At 35.7% G+C, this 18149-nt stretch overlaps 2 protein-coding genes across 5 annotated transcripts; one reads left to right on the top strand and one right to left on the bottom strand.

Moving 5' to 3' along the window:
* The first annotated feature begins 3868 nt into the window (after positions 1 to 3868).
* On the top strand, positions 3869 to 7297 carry LOC136221538 (protein WHI4). Of its 4 annotated transcripts, none has more exons than XM_066008909.1 (10): positions 3869 to 4283; positions 4507 to 4569; positions 5333 to 5414; positions 5515 to 5589; positions 5753 to 5828; positions 5981 to 6023; positions 6375 to 6481; positions 6557 to 6626; positions 6728 to 6810; positions 6894 to 7297. In XM_066008909.1, exons 1-10 carry the CDS (start codon positions 4092 to 4094, stop codon positions 6922 to 6924), a joined length of 822 nt encoding a protein of 273 aa, XP_065864981.1. In that variant the 5' UTR covers positions 3869 to 4091; the 3' UTR covers positions 6925 to 7297. The 4 variants fall into 4 exon arrangements, with proteins under 4 accessions (XP_065864981.1, XP_065864978.1, XP_065864979.1 ...); XM_066008906.1 differs by having other exon boundaries at positions 3871 to 4283; positions 6372 to 6481; XM_066008907.1 differs by having other exon boundaries at positions 3871 to 4283; positions 5750 to 5828.
* A 3983-nt stretch (positions 7298 to 11280) lies between these two features.
* Positions 11281 to 16952, bottom strand: LOC136223098 (inactive protein kinase SELMODRAFT_444075-like). Its single transcript, XM_066010899.1, has 11 exons — positions 16731 to 16952; positions 15792 to 16350; positions 15411 to 15671; positions 14743 to 14897; positions 14568 to 14662; positions 13381 to 14408; positions 12905 to 13065; positions 12497 to 12573; positions 12257 to 12404; positions 11871 to 12020; positions 11281 to 11741 (listed from the first exon to the last, which is right to left on the bottom strand). Exons 3-11 carry the CDS (start codon positions 15592 to 15594, stop codon positions 11499 to 11501), a joined length of 2241 nt encoding a protein of 746 aa, XP_065866971.1. The 5' UTR covers positions 15595 to 15671; positions 15792 to 16350; positions 16731 to 16952; the 3' UTR covers positions 11281 to 11498.
* Between the last annotated feature and the right edge of the window lie 1197 nt (positions 16953 to 18149).

Here is an 18149-nt window from a genome sequence, read left to right as displayed (position 1 = left end):
GGATGTATATATGATGCAGCCTGAAGGTTTCATATCGAAGGATGCAAATAAAGTTTGCAAACTTCAGAGATCCCTTTATGGACTCAAGCAAGCATCTAGAAGCTGGAATAAGCATTTTGACGAAACCATAAAACAATTTGGTTTCGAACAAAATTGCGAAGAAGCTTGCATTTACAAGAAAGCAAGTGGGAGCTCTATAGCATTTCTCATACTATATGTGGACGATATACTGTTAATGGGAAATGACATTGCTCTATTACAGTCGGTAAAAGTATGGTTATCCGGTAACTTCTCAATGAAAGACCTTGGTGAAGCAACTTATATACTTGGTATAAAGATCTATAGAGATAGATCGAGAAGACTGCTTGGTCTTTCACAGGCTACATACATTGAAAAGGTGCTAAATCGGTTTAGCATGCTTGAATCGAAACGAGGTAACTTACCCATGCTACATGGAGTAAAGTTAAACAATCATCAATGTCCTAAAAGTGATGATGACAAACGACGCATGGTTGTAGTCCCGTACGCCAGCGCGATCGGTTCGATTATGTATGCTATACTATGCACTAGACCTGACGTAGCATTCACGTTATCTGTAACGAGTCGTTACCAAGGGAATCCGGGAGACGAGCATTGGATTGCCGTCAAGAACATTCTTAAGTACTTGAAAAGGACTAAAGATATGTTCCTAGTGTATGGAGAAGGAGATCTGAAAATTGAAGGATTTTCAGACGCTAGTCATCTCACAGATGAGAATGATTTTAAATCCCAATCAGGATACCTGTTTATCTTGAATGGGGGCGCGGTCAGTTGGAAGAGTTCCAAGCAGGGAAGCGTAGCTTTCTCTACGACCGAGTCAGAGTACATCGCTACTGCGGAAGCAGCAAAGGAAGCAGTTTGGATTAGAAAGTTCATTACAGAACTAGGTGTGGTGCCTGACATTGTCAATCCCATTACTCTGTACTGTGATAACAATGGAGCCATTGCGCAAGCAAAGGAACCATGGTCTCATAATGCATCCAAGCACTACCTAAAGCGATACCACATTATAAGAGAGATTGTGGCTAGAGAAGATGTGAGAATAGAAAGAGTACCTACAGAGGACAGCGTTGCAGATCCGTTGACAAAGCCTTTAACCCAGAAAGTACATGATCGTCATTTAACTTCTACTAGGATAAGTTTTAGAAACAATTGGCTTTAGTCCAAGTGGGAGTATGTTGGGGTTTAGTGTCCTATAGACAATTGTTCTAGGATACAAACTTAATGTAAATGAATTGTTCTTTATATCATTTGTTTTAATGAGATATATGTTTTATAACTATATAAAGGCAATCCCTTTTAAGCACTAAATAAAGTCTAATAAAAGGAAATCCGTAAGTTTGTTTAAAGTGATTATAAAGTGTTCATACAAGCATGAAGTGAGACAAAACTTTATAATAAACTAATAAACTTAAAACCACCCCAAGTCAAGTGATATGTTTAGGATTGATATATCACTGTTGAGACTTGTATGTAACAATGTCTTCTGTCCGACAGAAAGCTGATCTCACAAGCTTCATATATACAGATATATGGACAGTTACATAGATCCGGTGAAACGTCGTTCATTAGGATTGGGGATCCGATTTGAGATAACAGGATGGGTAGATTCATCCTTGTCACCTGTTCATCTCATTGGTATTAATAGGTATAACTAATCCTCAGACTCAAAGGAATGTTAATTGGTCATCCTGAATTACTGAATGTGAGACTTTGATCCTGCTGTCCCACGATCCTTAACAGAGATGACTCTGGGGTGTGAACGGCAGAGGTTGGGTGTCACAGGAGGCAATATCAGGGTAGTTATACATTGGATTGAGCATTTATCACTCCCGATTAATGGGAGATACATCCAAGGATCGCTTGTGGAAGACTCGACTCTAAATCCTTGCAAGGTGATAGCTTAAGAGTAAGAAATACAGATTTCACTTAACCTATCTATTTGAGTTGACTCGGCCTATACAAGTAAAACGAACGTCTCGCTATATGTGACTTGACATCACCCATAGTCATAAGATTCAGTTCACGGATGTAGTTGATAAAGGATCGAATTATACTGTAACTAATACGGAAAGGTTAACGACAGAATCAACCTGTCTTCTTAACGGACTCTGGGGGAATGATTACAGACTTGCCGATAACATACTCAGTACATCATTCCGTTATGCAAAGATTAAATATAATTCTTGAAGAAATTAATTTAATAGTTGCATACGGCCAGAAGTAGTAAGAACCCAATGGATCACACATAAGACTTGGAACCAAAAGAGAGATGGATGTTATTAATTGATGGAAGCCCAATTGAGCCCAGTAAGGCCCATTTAAATAGAGGGGGCTGAAATTTATATATAATAAATAAGGAATTATTTTAATTCCATTAATCCTAATTTGATTAGGTTTGTGAATTAAATTAATTAAGAGATAATTAAGTTAGGAGTTTTAATTAGATTAATATACTCCTATTATTATCCAATTAGGTTATTTATTATTATCCTAGATATATTAGATATATAATGAGATAATAATTGGGAATCCTATTCCGAATTGAATTCCTATTAAGTAACATATTCCTATCTAACTAGGGTTTAGATACAAGTGATTATATATACCCCCTACTACATGAATTTCGACCAAGCTCCCTAATCCCCCCTTTGTGATTTTCGAAATTTACAAGTTAGAGAGAGAAAGAGAATTCGACTCCCCTAGTTCGTGGTCAAGAATTCATACGGCTTCCATCGATCGATTAATTTCATCTATCTCCTTTTTCTTTGATCTTGTGTTGGTTAATTAGAGGCAATCTATTTTGGTTGCATCTCATACGGTTGATTCTTACTTAACCTCACCGTGTTTTACTTCGTGCTTGGGAACTCGGAGAAGAGTTGTGGACGCTTCATTAACAACGGTAGATTGTTCTTCAAAAGGTATTTCTTCTTATCCCTCTTTATATGAAATAACGATTAACGGATCCTATGGTTAAAAGGAAGTAGGCTAAAAATTTTATATTTCCGCTGCTATACCTTAGCCTAATTTCCTTCAGGGTCATGATAGCCGAGTTGATTATGTTTGGGTGCCGCCGATGGTAACTCAATACAAAATAAATTGTGATGCGTCATTCATGACTAGAACATCCGAAGGCTTTTTTGGCATGGTAATTAGAGACTGCAATGGGATGGTTTTCTATATCAGGAGGTGGTCCAATTGGTTTTTTGTTGTCGACTTTACACGCAGAACTATTAGCAATTCTCTTTTCTTTAAGAATTGCTCGTGACTGTGGATATCGAACAATTATCGTTGCATCTGATTCGTCTTCTGCAATACAACTGCTAAAATTCCCATAAAAATTGACAAATTGGTTGGGGGTTATTGTTGGTGATGTGCTTGAAACTATCTGTGATTTTGGATCTATTGAATTTGTGTTTGAAAGGCGACAAGCGAATACGGTTGCACATAAATTAGCGGCTTGGATTCGTTCTCTTAATCATTTGGAAGTTCTTATTGAAGATTTCCCTGTTTGTGTTTTGCCTTGTATTATGAATGATGGTACTTTCCGTTCCTATTAATACAAGCCTATTGTTGTTGATAAAAAAAAAAAAAAAATCTCTTTCAATACTTCTATTTTTTAAAACAAAATTTTGAGTCATTCTCAATATTAATAATTTAGAAATTTCAAAAAAAAATGGTATTTTTATTTTAGAAAGTTCTTAATATTTTTGGATATTCTCAAGAGAGAATTTAATTGTTTTTCTTTTTGTGTGTGTAGTAAAATAGAAAACATATCTTTATTGGTGTTTTGCTAAAAAGACCTAAGAAAAACTTTTCGACCCAATACAATCATTGGGTCTGGGATTGGGTTAGGTGTGTGAATATCTAAGGTCTAGCCCGGCCCGATTGGCAGAGCCGGAAAGCCGGGGAGAATCGGGATCCTCTCCAAACTTTCGTCTCCATAGATTTCTCTAGTCTCCTCCCCACCACCACCGCCGCCATCACCGCCGTGAAATTCCATTGGCAACTCCTTATTTTACCGGAGAACTTTAGTATACTAAACAAAATAAATGGCGCATCTTCATCAGCATTACGATCCCTATTACCAGTTACAACAACCTCCGGCGGAAGGGAACGGAATCAACACGCTTTTCGTCTCGGGACTTCCAGATGACGTGAAGGCACGTGAAATTCACAATCTCTTTCGCCGCCGCCATGGCTTCGAATCTTGCCAGCTCAAGTACACAGGTCGCGGCAATCAGGTTCTTCTACAGCTTTGAATTACACATTACAAAGATAATCCTCTTTTTAGTTTTTTTCCGAAGAAAATTCGTCAAATATATCGGAAAGCTTAGGAATTTTGTGTCGCCTTTATGTACAGTTTACACAAACGATTTTGATAGTGGACATTAAGTTAGGAATTCCTTTTTTCAGAACATTGGAGGACTGTAAGAGCTTGAACTTTTCTTGTATCTTTGCTTGCAGGTTGTTGCGTTTGCTACATTCTTCAATCACCAATCAGCAATTGCGGCATTGCACTCGTTAAATGTAAGAATTGAGCATTGTTATATACTCGAGGATCATTTCCTATTTGCTTTAGTCCTAAATTAATTTGTTTATTGCCTTATCAATAGAGTTTAGTGGCATTTAGCCTCCTGATTTGATTGAGGCTTTTGGTTATCTGTGACATAACTGTGTCTTCTGTTCTTCTTTGAACTGTATTCGAAAATCTTATGTGACGGACTTCCTTGTCAAGATGGGATTACAGTTCCAACTAAGTTAACAAAAAAAAAACATTCATGAAATCTTTTCTAGAGAAGAACATGATAGGATACTATTTAGTATCCTATTCTCGTATTTGGATACCATTTCCATTTTGAGAGCTTGCCTATGATGCACCGAAATGGAAACTTGAAATGAAACTGATACCTGTTATTTCTAAGAAAAATTAGCAAGGAAACGGAAAAGAAACGGAAATGGAAATGGATACGAAACGTGGAACATAGTGCCATACTGGATTTTGCTGTTTCCCAGGACATGCATTTGCTGTAGAATTAGAGAACGCCTCTTTGTTAATTCACCAATAGAATGAAATCCATTATCTAAATGGTACTGATTATCCTCTTACTAAATTGTCAAGTGTGGCATGACAATTTTCGCACATGAAGAACTAATTGCAAACTGGGATTCTTTTCTGATCCAATTTCTAGTCAAATGTTGAATTTGTAGCTTTCTAGAAATGCTAATATTTGTAGCATTTACAAACTTATGCATCTTTTAAATGTCATTTTGTTTTGACACTCACTTTTAGGGAGTAAAATTTGATCCTCAGACTGGATCTACTCTACATATAGAACTTGCCAGATCAAATTCAAGGAGAAAACATAAACCAGGTATATTATATATATGACTGGCCTATTTACGAATATAAAAATTATTACCTTCTAGATATACATATCATAGAATGGTAATTCACAGACATTTCTTGTGCAGGGAGTGGAGCCTATGTTGTTATTGATAAACGAACACAAAGGGTATCTAATGCCCAAGAAACATCTAGCGGTGATGGTAATTGTAGATTTAATGTATAAACTGTCTTTGTAATAAGCTCTTTGAACGCTGATCATACTTGTTCCGTGCTCTTGTTTTAACCCGGAGTTCCTTGTTTTCATTTATTTTAGAGTTTTTGCATGAGAAAGTACATACTAGACTGTTTACCCCTGTGCAGAAGGCAGCGACTCTGATGAAGCACCAGCAGCGGACAATGCTGATTCTACCAACCAGGGAAATTTAACATCTATAAAAAGGTCGCACACACTTTGAAAGGCATATTGTATAGTCATTGAAACTTTAATAGTTTGAACTGCATGACGTTTATCATAAAATGGTTAATTAAGTTATCGTGACTATTGATTGTATCTGACATTTTTTTTTTTTCTGTTTGCAAATTTATGTGCAGTGAGCCAGCAGGTGATCCGGACAGTGCTGTAGTAGCTGCAAATGTAAGTGAACAGCCCTAAGCTAGCAAAAGAAACTAAACCGCCATAGAATAATATTCTCAAATAGCAGTTTTATGTAGGATTTTTTTGTTGTCTTGATATTAGACTGTCAGGATTTATTCGAGATTTTTATACTCTATAACGCTGCCATTTATTAAAGAAAACTGTGAAACTTATTAGGGAATAAGAATACGTTCATTGGAGAAAGTTGTAGAATGAAAGAATATAAATAATGTTGTATACTTGTATTAACAGTTTGCGCCTTGCAGAGGGAATTTTGTTTTGTTGGTGTGTGTTATCATTATATGGTTTCAGGAGGGTAAATTTTCATTACTTATTAAATGGTTGCAGCAGGATCAGCCCGAGAAGACTGTAGGAGGACTTCGTGCTTGTTCTACTCTGTTTATAGCAAATCTCGGTCCAAACTGCACTGAAGATGAATTGAGGCGTTCACTCACGAAGTAAGCTACAGTCCATTTTCTGAGAACTGAAATATATTTATCGGATATGTGATAGCAAAATTCTTTTGGTTGCAGGTATCCTGGGTTCAACGTGCTAAAATTGCGTGCGAAAGGTGGTATGCCGGTTGCCTTTGCTGATTTTGAGGTATGATCCTTAGCTACTCAAGGCATTGCATCGACTCTTGCAATTTGTAAGCTAAAAACACCATAGATGTACTTTGGATAACTTGACTGTTAATGTAATAGGAAATCGAACAAGCTAAGAAAGTGATGGAGGAACTTCAAGGAAGCTTATTAACATCGTCCGACAGAGGCGGTATGCACATAGAGTAAGTACTTCTTAACTATATATACTCTTTCGATGGGGTTGTTATATCCGGTCATGACAGTAATGGGTGTTTGTATGCTCCAGATTTGCCAGATCCAAAATGAGGAAGCCGTAGCAGCCAACGAATGAAGTACAATTTTTCGTAAACCTGACGGCTGTGTTTGCTGCGCAGGAAGATGGTCTCTGCCTCCACTGTTACCGTGATCTTCATGAGACGGTATGTTACTCCACTGAAGAGTGTGAAGAATCCATATTAAAATTGTGAAAAAAAAATGAGGGATTTGTACAATAATAGTTAATGAGATAGATTTGCTTGCCAAATTTGACTTGAGCCAAACTAATTGAAGTAGGTAATTTGTAAGAGTATCTGCAGTAGTTTTTATCTTTCACGCATTAGAGTAACCTTCAAAATTATATGCATTGATTGATTTAACCTGTAATATTGTATTAGGCGATGTGCAATTGAGGACTCTGGATCTGTTTGTTCACTGTTTGTTGTTGTTAGTTATTTATTATTTGTTGTTGCGTATAGTATTAGTGGCAGTAGTTGATTTTCTTTTCGAAATTGCTATCACAAACTGTTTTTCAATCTTAACCAAACACTTTTATTCTACCGTTCGGAAGGAAAAATAAAAAAGGAACTACGGAAAGGAAAAAATAGACACTCAATTTATTCGGTTGGGTCGATTGAGGACAAGTAATTCCTAAATCACCACATGATAATTTGATATTATGTAACATTTTAATTAGTAAATATCTATATTATTTATTTTTTATTTTTAGTTAATTATATATATAAGATTTTACTCCAAAATATGCTGTGGTTTAATATAGATTTCAGCTTAAACTGAAAAAGAATAATATAATACGGTCTATTTTTCAATGCATTTATTTTTCTTAATATTTTCACATGTGATTTAGTTCATTCAAAATTAGCACATTTTCAATGCATTTATTTTTCTTAATATTTTCTTAATACAAATTTAACACTGGGGCTCCGAAAAAGTTTATGACGGGCCTGACTTTTGTACATGATGATGCACTGGCCAGAGGTGGCTTAGGCCCTTCCATTTTGGAGGGTTCCAATTCGAAACTTATATCAATAATAAAAAAAAATTAGGTTTTTTCCTCAAAAAATATTAGGTTTAAATTAGTTGACTCTTAACCTATAAAAGATGTTGGTGTTTGCATCTTGATCTATGGTTTGGTAACATTTCTCATATGAATCAGATAAATATTAACTGTGAAAGTAAACTTTTAGTATACATAGTGAAATTGCAAATTACAAAATAAGTGGCAAAATTGTGTATTGTGTGTAAAAAAATTACACATTTGGAATTTATTTGTCATTTGTTTTGTACCTATCAGTACCATTGTGTATAATCAAAAGCTTAATTTTAGTCGATGCAATAGTTCTATCCAAATTGTTCACATTTTATTGATTTTTATAGGTTACAGGGTAAATGTTACCAAATCACATATCAGAGTGCAAACATTAATATTTTTTTTTATTTTGGGACAATATGAAAGTAAGAACAGAAAAACTGAAAGGAAATGGCTACACTAAGTAGCGAATCATTCGAGAGTTGACCATGTTAACTACTTCCGGGCAGTCAAATTCAGTCACAAGGCTCCCAATGTTAAACTGGATCGCTATATGGACACCAGAGTAAATTGCCAAAGCTCATCCTCAAAAGATGATCCGGACCCTATATTGTGGACAAAGCCCACAGTCCACCTCCCATTACTATCTCGAATTAAGCCTCCTACGGAAATTCTGTCAGAGTTCTCCATTTTGGATCCATGAACATTTATATTTTTAGTCTTATAAGCATGTATAAAAAATAATAGTGCAGCATGCTAAAATGGAATAAAAAAATTACAATAATAACACACTATGCCTCTTTTTTTAAGTCATTGTCTCTTAACAATAATAGTACCACGGAAGGATTTAGAAAAATTCATTTCACAATTTTCTTTTTAACAATATTTGTTTTGTTTTGTGGGCAAATAGTCCCAAATATTTTGTTCTTATTTAGTTTTTCTTAGTCGAATTGAAAATTAATTAAATTTAAATTATTTATAAAAATTGGAATATGAGAATCGCAGTCTCTAAATATTAGGACTGTTTATACACCATAAAAATTGGAATATGAGAATTGCAGTCTCTAAAATTGGATAATGACTTGGTTTGGTATACTGAACGTATAAAAAAATTATGAATTGAATTCATACATAGCTTTTCGTTTTTTGTTTTTTTGCTTGTAAATAATTGGGTTGCAAGATTATTTGAGAAATTGATTGAATGGCTATTCATGGAATTCAAGATTATTTGAGAAATTGATTGAATTAAATAAATGACAACTGATTTATGGTTCAATGGTTGCCTCAAACTTTTTAAAGCAATAATAATATATATATTTTTTTAAATATAATGCACAGTCAAACCATTTTACCTATACAACATTTTTGAATTTATGGGGTTTATTATTGAGGGTTATGCCCGTGTTGTGTCAAATGCTCTGCCACAATATTGCGATAAAGATCATTATCATTAAATAAAATGATTTATGGGAGTCAACTTACGACATCATCTTGAATTTCACAGTATTTTGGGCATTGATTTTTTAAGTTTGTACTCTTTAGCATCTTGAAGAAACTTTTTTCTGTTGGATTCTTACATTGAAATTTGAGTTTGGATTAAAAACCAAATTCACGAGATCTCTATTGAAAAGAATAAAAGTTTTTAGGGTTAGTTATACGAATATCATAATTAACTATAAAATTATAACTAAATCAGATTATCAAATTTAATTATATGTCATTATTTTCTATGTATAACAAATAAAATATAATTTTACACCCTAATTTAAAAAATTTAAACTTCAATTCGTAAATTCTAAACCTTACACCCTTAATTTATAAACTCCAATTATTAAAATAGATTAAAAGTAATAGTTTTTATTAAATTGACATAATTGAAAATTAAGACATGACATAATTGTAGATAGTTTTTCAGATGTGAATTTATATGTAAATTAAGTTTTTATTTCCTTTCTATTATTGAAAAGTCTTCACTCCTAGGTGTGTGCTTATTTCATTTTTTATTAATAATTTATTAGTGACTAGTCTTTATTATCTTACTATTGGTAAATATAACATTTTAATGATAAAATAATAAATAAATACAATAAGTATAGTTGGAATAATATATTTTAAACTCTTAAATGTCTAAAAAGTCAATTGTTTATATTATTTTTATAAAATTAACTAAAAATCTATCGGAGATGCTCTTGGTTTATTTTAGCTAGTGTCCGGCAATTTATAACTTGAAAGCTGCCGTAATTTAACTCAAATCTCATTTATTAAATCTCACTACTTTAAATCGTGTAAACATATATAACAAGTTTCATTTATTACCTCTTCACCGCTTTAAATCACGTTTACATATATAAGAAATGTATTATACTAATACAATCCCTCCCGATTTTCCTATGCTCATTTCATTTATTTAGGATTGTTCATTGCTAGTTAGAACTCGAAGATCAGATTGTTACCAATCCATCAATTTCCACATCTCTAAACCAACACATTGTGTAAAGAGGCCGGTTCCAATAATAACCGTAACAATCTAATCCCATACCATATAAATATTGTCCACATCGCCGGATCTTTGAGCTTTATAGATATAATATACATTTACATATATTAAATACACATTTTATTTTGTTTTGAAAGAAAGATGTAAGTCGGTGCAATAGAACTTTATAATCCCAACTAAGTTGACTCGCACCAAAGAACTAAAAGTACACATGTTATTTATATAATATAGAATTCAATTCATTCTAACCATCATCGTCATTCTTAAAGGTCATTATTTAATCGGGTCTTCCAACCCGCGCCACGCCCTTACACCAGGGCATTACAGAAACTCCCAAAGTCAATTAATTGATACAATTATAAACATTGATCTAAATCTCTACCCATTCTGTAAACATTATCCTAACTACAGAATGGAGCATAGTTGGATGTGGTTGTCTATTCCACACCAAACAAATAATTCATCATCCTTGGAGATTACATTCAAGATCTAAATAAAATAAATGGCAAGTCAAACTCAAATGCAGACAATAAACCTATTTCACGACAAACTTCCTCAATTTCACAATCCAAAGCCCATTGAGCAGAAGATAAGATCACATTACAACTTTGTTCTGAATCAAACAGGACCATCTACTCTCAGCCTTCCATATTTATTACATTTTGGCTTTATCCAACTATTTTTCAATTTTTAAATTTCAAATTGGTATAAACAAAAGATTTTACTGCACTCTTCAATTAATGCTTTCAGGATATTCATGTTACCTTGTTTTTGTTAGCTTAGTTTTGTCATTACGTCAAAGATTCAAAAATTCAAAGTAACTGTTTCATACACACACGCAAAAACATAAGAGATACAGAAACAGTAATAAATACCTGAAGAAAGCTGCTTCATTGATTTAAAAAGGAAATAGTATACCTGCTACATCATTTACCAAAGAATTACGTAGGCATGCATTGCATTCTTAACTATACCTTCTCCTTCTATATACACAAAGCATACTCTATTTAAGGCAAAAAAGAATTGCGATTACGATTACTCAAACCCGAAAAAAGGCTATGATTTTTTAGCATACCATTCGATTCTTTTTACGTGTCATCTTCACATGAGATCTTTCTGGCTTTATCCCTTTCCCAGAATGCTGTCCTTACTGTGTCCAGGGAGAGCTTATTGAACCCTCCTTCTAATGCTTCGTTTGGCAGTGGACCGCTGTAATGTTGTTGTAGCTGTTGCTCTGCCCATATTCGTCCGCTTCGGTTTCCCACATCGTACCCAGGTGTTGATGAGTAATTTGTGTCCATCAGCATGTCACCTTCGAGTATTCGGAGAACCTAAAGAAGGGAATGCAGTTAAAAACATAAACTTGAATCCAATGGGCAAATTCCAAGAAACAAAAACTTCATTCCAATGGCAAATTCCTTATACGTATAATATTTTTAGTTGAAAGTTTCTCGGTCTACCTGGGACATTCGAGGCCTTGATTGAGGATCTCGCCGTATGCATAATGATGCTGCATGAAGCATGCAGTAAACCTCCTGTTCCGAAAAATTGTTTCCTATCTGTGGGTCAATCAGCTCATCAACAGCATATTCTTCCAAAAGAGGGCGTGCCTATTCCATAACAAGGAAATACAATGAGAATTAAGGTGCTGATAAAATTGAAGGCACACTTGAAATTGAAAGATTATATTGATTTATTCGGCGGTGATGTATATCTCAAGAAATCACAACTTTCATTGATTAAAATGCATATATATAAACACACACACAGAGTATAACTAAGAGATTTCTAGAATAAATCACCTAACTGGAGGAAGTAAATAACGAGAATTAGTTAAAGTACATACCCATTCGGTGAGGCACTGCTGGCCCTTGGGTCGGCTAAGATCCACTGCTTTTCTTCCTGTGACAAGTTCAACCAAAACAACCCCAAAGGAATAAACATCAGCCTTTTCTGTTATTTGGCCACTTTGAGCATATTCGGGAGCCAAATACCTGCAGGAGAGTAGACTTTAAATTAAGTACCTATACTTTACTAATCGGGGAAGGTAAACTGATAGGCATATGCATTAATTTCAGAAATATACCCAAATGTTCCAATAACTCTAGTTTCAACTCCTGTATCTCCATCAGGCTGCCACCGAGCGAGGCCGAAATCTCCTACCTAGAGTCAAAAGAAACAAATAAGTTGGCAAATGGTGACCAGCTTCATGCAACAGATTATCAAATGCCTTGAAATAAAGTTCCTCAGGAACATGATATGCCAACATGGCTGTGAACTAGATATTTTCAGCATTAAAAACAATCTTATTTCAATACTGTTTTGCCAGAAAAAGGAAAAGAATTCAACAATATAATTGAAAAAGGAAAAACTATCAACGACTAATTGTGCTAACTTGCCAGCTGATGCAACAGGGAAGCTTTAGTCATTATTAGATTCCTCTTTTGAAAGAATATTGTGAGATAATAGAGACAGCAAACAAAAATTTCCATACCAGTGGTTCAAAGTCATGAGTAATAAGAATGTTGTTTGGCCGCATATCTCGGTGGACAATACAGCCTACTCTGCATTCTTCATGAAGATAGCGCAGCCCTCGAGCAGCACCAACGGCAATCTTCTGGCGTGCAGACCACTCTAGTGGTTCCTGATGACGTCCTGAAACACAGTTCAGGCTTATAAGTACATAGAGTATCATGGTCGGCAATTGGAAATGATTTCAATAAATACATACATAATATCTAAAAGATTATGATAATTATGATATATTGGTGAACCCCCAACTAAAACATGTATTTCAAAATTAAATAAGTATTCACTCGAGCACAATCCTTGTGATATTTTATAGTTTATCCAGTGACAAACTCACTAAATATTTCATAGCAAGAACATTGACTGCAATCGATTATCTGACCACATGATACTTATATCTGCAAATACTAAATTCTTCCTTTAGGGGGGAAAGAGGATTACCATAAAGATGAGTATCTAGTGACCGATTGCATATATATTCGTACACCAATAACCTTCTTTTGTCCTCAATACAGAACCCAATCAGCATGACAACATTCCTATGTTGCGCGCAGCTCAAGACTTCGACTTCTGAGCAAAATTCAACATCGCCCTGTGAACTAGCCAATTTGTGCTGCTTGACAGCAACTGCCTGGCCATCTGGTAGCACACCTCTGTGAACAGATCCAAACCCACCCTCTGCCAAGAAATTAGCTTGTGAAAATCCACCAGTTGCAAGCTCCAACTCAGCATAGCTGAACCATCTTGGGGGCTTTCCAAACACAGGAGCCTTATGTTGACATATTGAACATAAAGGAGGAGGCCCAGGTGGTGCATTTCTGGACAATGATATTGCTTCTCTAACATTTCCACCATGATCTAGATCATTCCTATAGTTGGACAATCCAGTTCCTGTTTGTCTATCGAGTTTTGAGAACTTCTCTAGTAAGGCTTTAGTAGTTGACGCTTGAGCATTATTGGTACTTCTCTTTGAGCATTCTTCTATTTGTCGTGACGAATGAGTCTTAGAACAAAGGAACTCCCCTATCCATGGTTCAAACCTTAAACTTGCTGAAGCTGTAGATAAATGTTCACTGTCCGTGTCTGAACTAGATTCATCAACATTCATATTTTCCTTAATGTTTACTGATTCCTCTTTCTTCAGTTCATTTGTTTCGGAGATAAAAAATGGGGATGTTCCAGGATCACTTGACACTGATGATGTTGCAGCTTCAGTAGCAGTAAATGGTGTCCCGAGTTCAGGACTACTTGTTGGAGTGACAACCGGACCTCGTATGGAATCTGAGTCCTTGTTTTTGGTAAGCTTCTCAGAAGCTTCATCTGATTCAGAAGGTAATGGGCCCACAATTTCAGCTTCCTTTGATTTTCCAACCAAATGCAAACGGAGAATTTTGGGCTGGGAACGTTTCATAACAACTATGTTGCATTGTAATTCTTCCATGCAACGTTTTTCCTCATGCTTCAGTTGTCTGCAAACAAGCAAAAACATTTTCAGTGACATTCTGTGAATTGAAAGAATTAAGCAGGTTCTAACTCAAGGAAAGTATTCTGTAAGTGCTTTTGAAGAGGGATAAAGCATCAGAATAATTGAAATGAATAAATGAGCCATAAAAGAATATAATAATTACTTGTCTAATACAACCCAATTGGCCTGTATCCTCTTAGCCTCTGCAGCCACTGCTCCACAGGGTGATCCAGAAACAATTTTTATCTTCACGTTAATCTGTGTTAATCAAGATAGAAAACAAGTTATCAGCAATATGAAATTGAAAATATATAACAGCAATGACTCAATTAATTCACCTTGTTTGGATCATAAACATCATGAAGCTGAAGAATCATCTGGGAGCAGGAATCCGTGATATCACATTTTTGCTCTGAGGTTGCCCCTATATGAGTCTTTTTGTGACCACTGGCACAGTCACCAGCGAATCTCGGGAAACCCCACAATCTTCTACCTAAGGAATCACAGAAACAAGCAGTTGTTTAATCATTTATATTTACCAATAGAAGTAAGATGGAAACGTGAAAATGACATTACTGGAATTGACCACTGGGTTCAAAAGAGCTCAAATTCTGAAAAGGATTGGAAGTTTCAAAAATTTATCGTCATGATATCAGCAAATTAAAAACATTGCAATTATATCGACGATGTGTGTCCTAAAACAGCTGACATACGGAAAAACTCTGTTCTCCCCAAATACATTTCCAAAGGGAAAAGGGGTGAAAAAATTTCTTCCCCATTACTCAAAGGTACCTTCCTTATTACCAGCTGAAAGTTCTCATCTCTCAATATCATGATTAGACTATTATGAAGCCGGACTAGTAGGGAAAGAAAAGGACCAATTGTGAGAAAATTGCAGAATATATCTAACTACAACATCCCAACGAACACATGCCACTAAACAAAATTTAAGAGGCAAAATAGCTCCCGAATGAGCAAGAGCAGATAAAAGGAAAAAAAAAGGTACCTGGACTCTGTGAAGGGACAACAACAAGCAGGGTAATGCAGTGTCCAGCTTGCACGACATGGGTTAAAGCCCACACCAAGGCAGTCTTGGGAATCTCCTTGGATGCCTTAACTGCAACCACAACCTTCTCGGCGACATCAGAGCCGCTTTTCTCTTGTTTTCCTCTCTTTTGCTCTCTACTCATCACTACCACCACGGGAAAGTATATAAAAAAATTCCTCGGTCCTCTAGAAGATCAAAGTCTCAAAACCCATCAAGTGCCTACAGTTGACACAGCCAGTAATCAAAAATCCGTAAAACACAAAAATCAATTATGTATTATTACTTTGCCCCCCACCAGAATGGATTCATAGACAAGTAGCCCCGACAAGAAAATCATACCCTTTCAACGTCTTCATTGACAATACCATTTTCACCGTTCCAGCTAAACTCTGCAAGCGATTCCACAGGCTGTCTTTCTTTTTCCTGACCTTGTTGATCCTGTATCGGAGCCCAGAAAATCTTTAGGGATCTAGATTTCCTTTTGGCCCAGAAAGAAAGGAGCAGACTCCACTGTCAATTTCGACCAAGACTAACTTCTTAAAACTTTATAGAGAGATTCAACTACACTGTTTAAGAAGGTGGGAAAAGACACTTCATCCAAACTAGAATCACTATCTGCCACAAAGTAGCATTTGCTTTTGAGCCTTCAAATCATCAAGTCAAACAAATGAAAGAAACAGCTCCAGAACGTGTAGATATATGGAGTAAATTTCCGGATCCTGGATGAGCAATGTTGATTGCAGAATCTCTTATCTACCTGTCCGAATATGACCAAAAAAAATTGCACTATTACTGAAGCTTTTAACAGTGATCGATTTGACCACAGTATCTCCACTTTTACACCTGGAATTTGGACTCAACCAAGCTTTATTCATCCACAAAAGCCATTCACACAGTCCTGCACAGCAATAGAAACCATTATAAGTACCACAAAATACAAAAAACACAGAAATAGATAGAATATTGTTTGGTTACTGAGAAAATGCAAGAAAATGAATAAAAACATTTATCAACCAAAATACAAAAATGTCACCCAGAAAGGACCAAAAGTAACAGAACTACAAATGCATTCACACATAACACTGAAACCCATTAAAATATAAAAAGAAATCAAAATGAGAGCAGAAGGAAAATAGAATTAGATCCAAACTAAAATAAGCTACTCTTCCAAATAGAAAAACAGAGAGCATTGAACACGAAAGCAAAATAAATACATAGAAACGATAAAATGAAGAACAAAAGTGTAGATTAAAAAAACATTTGATTTCAGTTTTAAACCTGCAGGCTTCAGGAAGAGCTGAGGAGGAAGAAGAAGAAGAAAAACAGAGAGAGCGCGCGAAAATGAGGGAAGAGGAGAATCTCTAGGGTTTGGTTAGAAGAAATGATCAATGACGAAATAAGTATATCTCTGGAATTGGTTTTTTGTTGAAGATGAGTACAAGTTCCTCTCCTAATTTATGATTTCATGTTCTTTCTCTCTCTCTCTCTCTCACTGGTTTTAAAGCCACCGGAGTTTAAAGTAAAACACAAGGGGCCAACTGAAAATTTTACAATATCAGTACTGGTCCTCGGACATTGAAATCTTTTCCGTATTAAGCTGTCACTAATCATATGTTAGACACCTATTTATTTTGACTAATTTAAAAATCATTTAACTTAAAAAGCTAACCGGAAATTTAGGTTGGAAGAAATTAGCTCTTTAAGTCAAATTGAGACAGGAAATTAACTCTCTGTCCTTGTAAAATTTTTATAAAGTGTATAAATAATTAACATTATATGAAAATAACCAAACTGAAAATAAATAAAAATACAGATCTAAAAATACTCTCTTGGTTGAGCATAATTAATATATTATTAGTTACTAGTTTAATTTTATAGATTAAAGTGCTTTTTTTTACTTGCTCGGTAGTGAAAGCGGAGGTTTGGGGATGTTTGGGATAGCAGCGGTCGGAATGAGGAGAGGGTCCGGCAATCATACCACCGCGGTCGAAAAAGCATGTCAGATAACACGCACCATAGACCATCCTCGGCCTCCTTCGATTTCAATGAAAACGAAATCCAATCTCGATCTCCGAAAGCGTTTTCTTTCCCCCGCCGCATCTCCCCTCCTTCGTCGAGCCTTTCCTTTAATGGTTGGGGGAAGCGTTCCCTTATCTGAACTTGGCGGGCATTCAGAGAACAATCTGAACTTAGGCAATCTTTCCGAATTCGCTCCACCTTACAACCTTGCTTCCCATTGTAATTGCCATTTGTGGCACGTGTGTGGCCCAACCCATAAGGGCCATGCGGACTTGACGTCCTCCAGTGTTCTTGCCTGGAATTTGGGGTACCGGTGTTGTCGAGAGAATTCGTTAGGATAGCAAGATTGGGAGAATTAGTTGTACGAATTATGCCCGAATAGCCTACTTGAGGTTGATAGCAAGTGTGCATCGACCTCCCGTCTAGATCTATGATCTTGCCTAGTAAGATCTCGAGCTTTGTTACAGCCATCGTAGAGATGCTCCAGCGTTTTCGGGAAATCAGAATCCAACATACGTATAGAGAAAAAAATCACAATGCTAATTGGCTAGCAAACTTGGGTGCTTCATTTATCATTGGACTGCATATCATCAGGTGAGTTTCGTCAAATTTTATCTCATGAGCTTTTAAATATCTCGCTCCTAGATTCTGTGCTGCTGTAGCCTTTTGCTACTCCCT

The sequence above is a fragment of the Euphorbia lathyris genome, chromosome 3 (assembly GCF_963576675.1).
Source record: "Euphorbia lathyris chromosome 3, ddEupLath1.1, whole genome shotgun sequence".
Classification (NCBI taxonomy): domain Eukaryota; kingdom Viridiplantae; phylum Streptophyta; class Magnoliopsida; order Malpighiales; family Euphorbiaceae; genus Euphorbia; species Euphorbia lathyris.
Note: the sequence above shows the minus strand (reverse complement) of the source record. Positions and strands in the feature narration are given on the sequence as shown.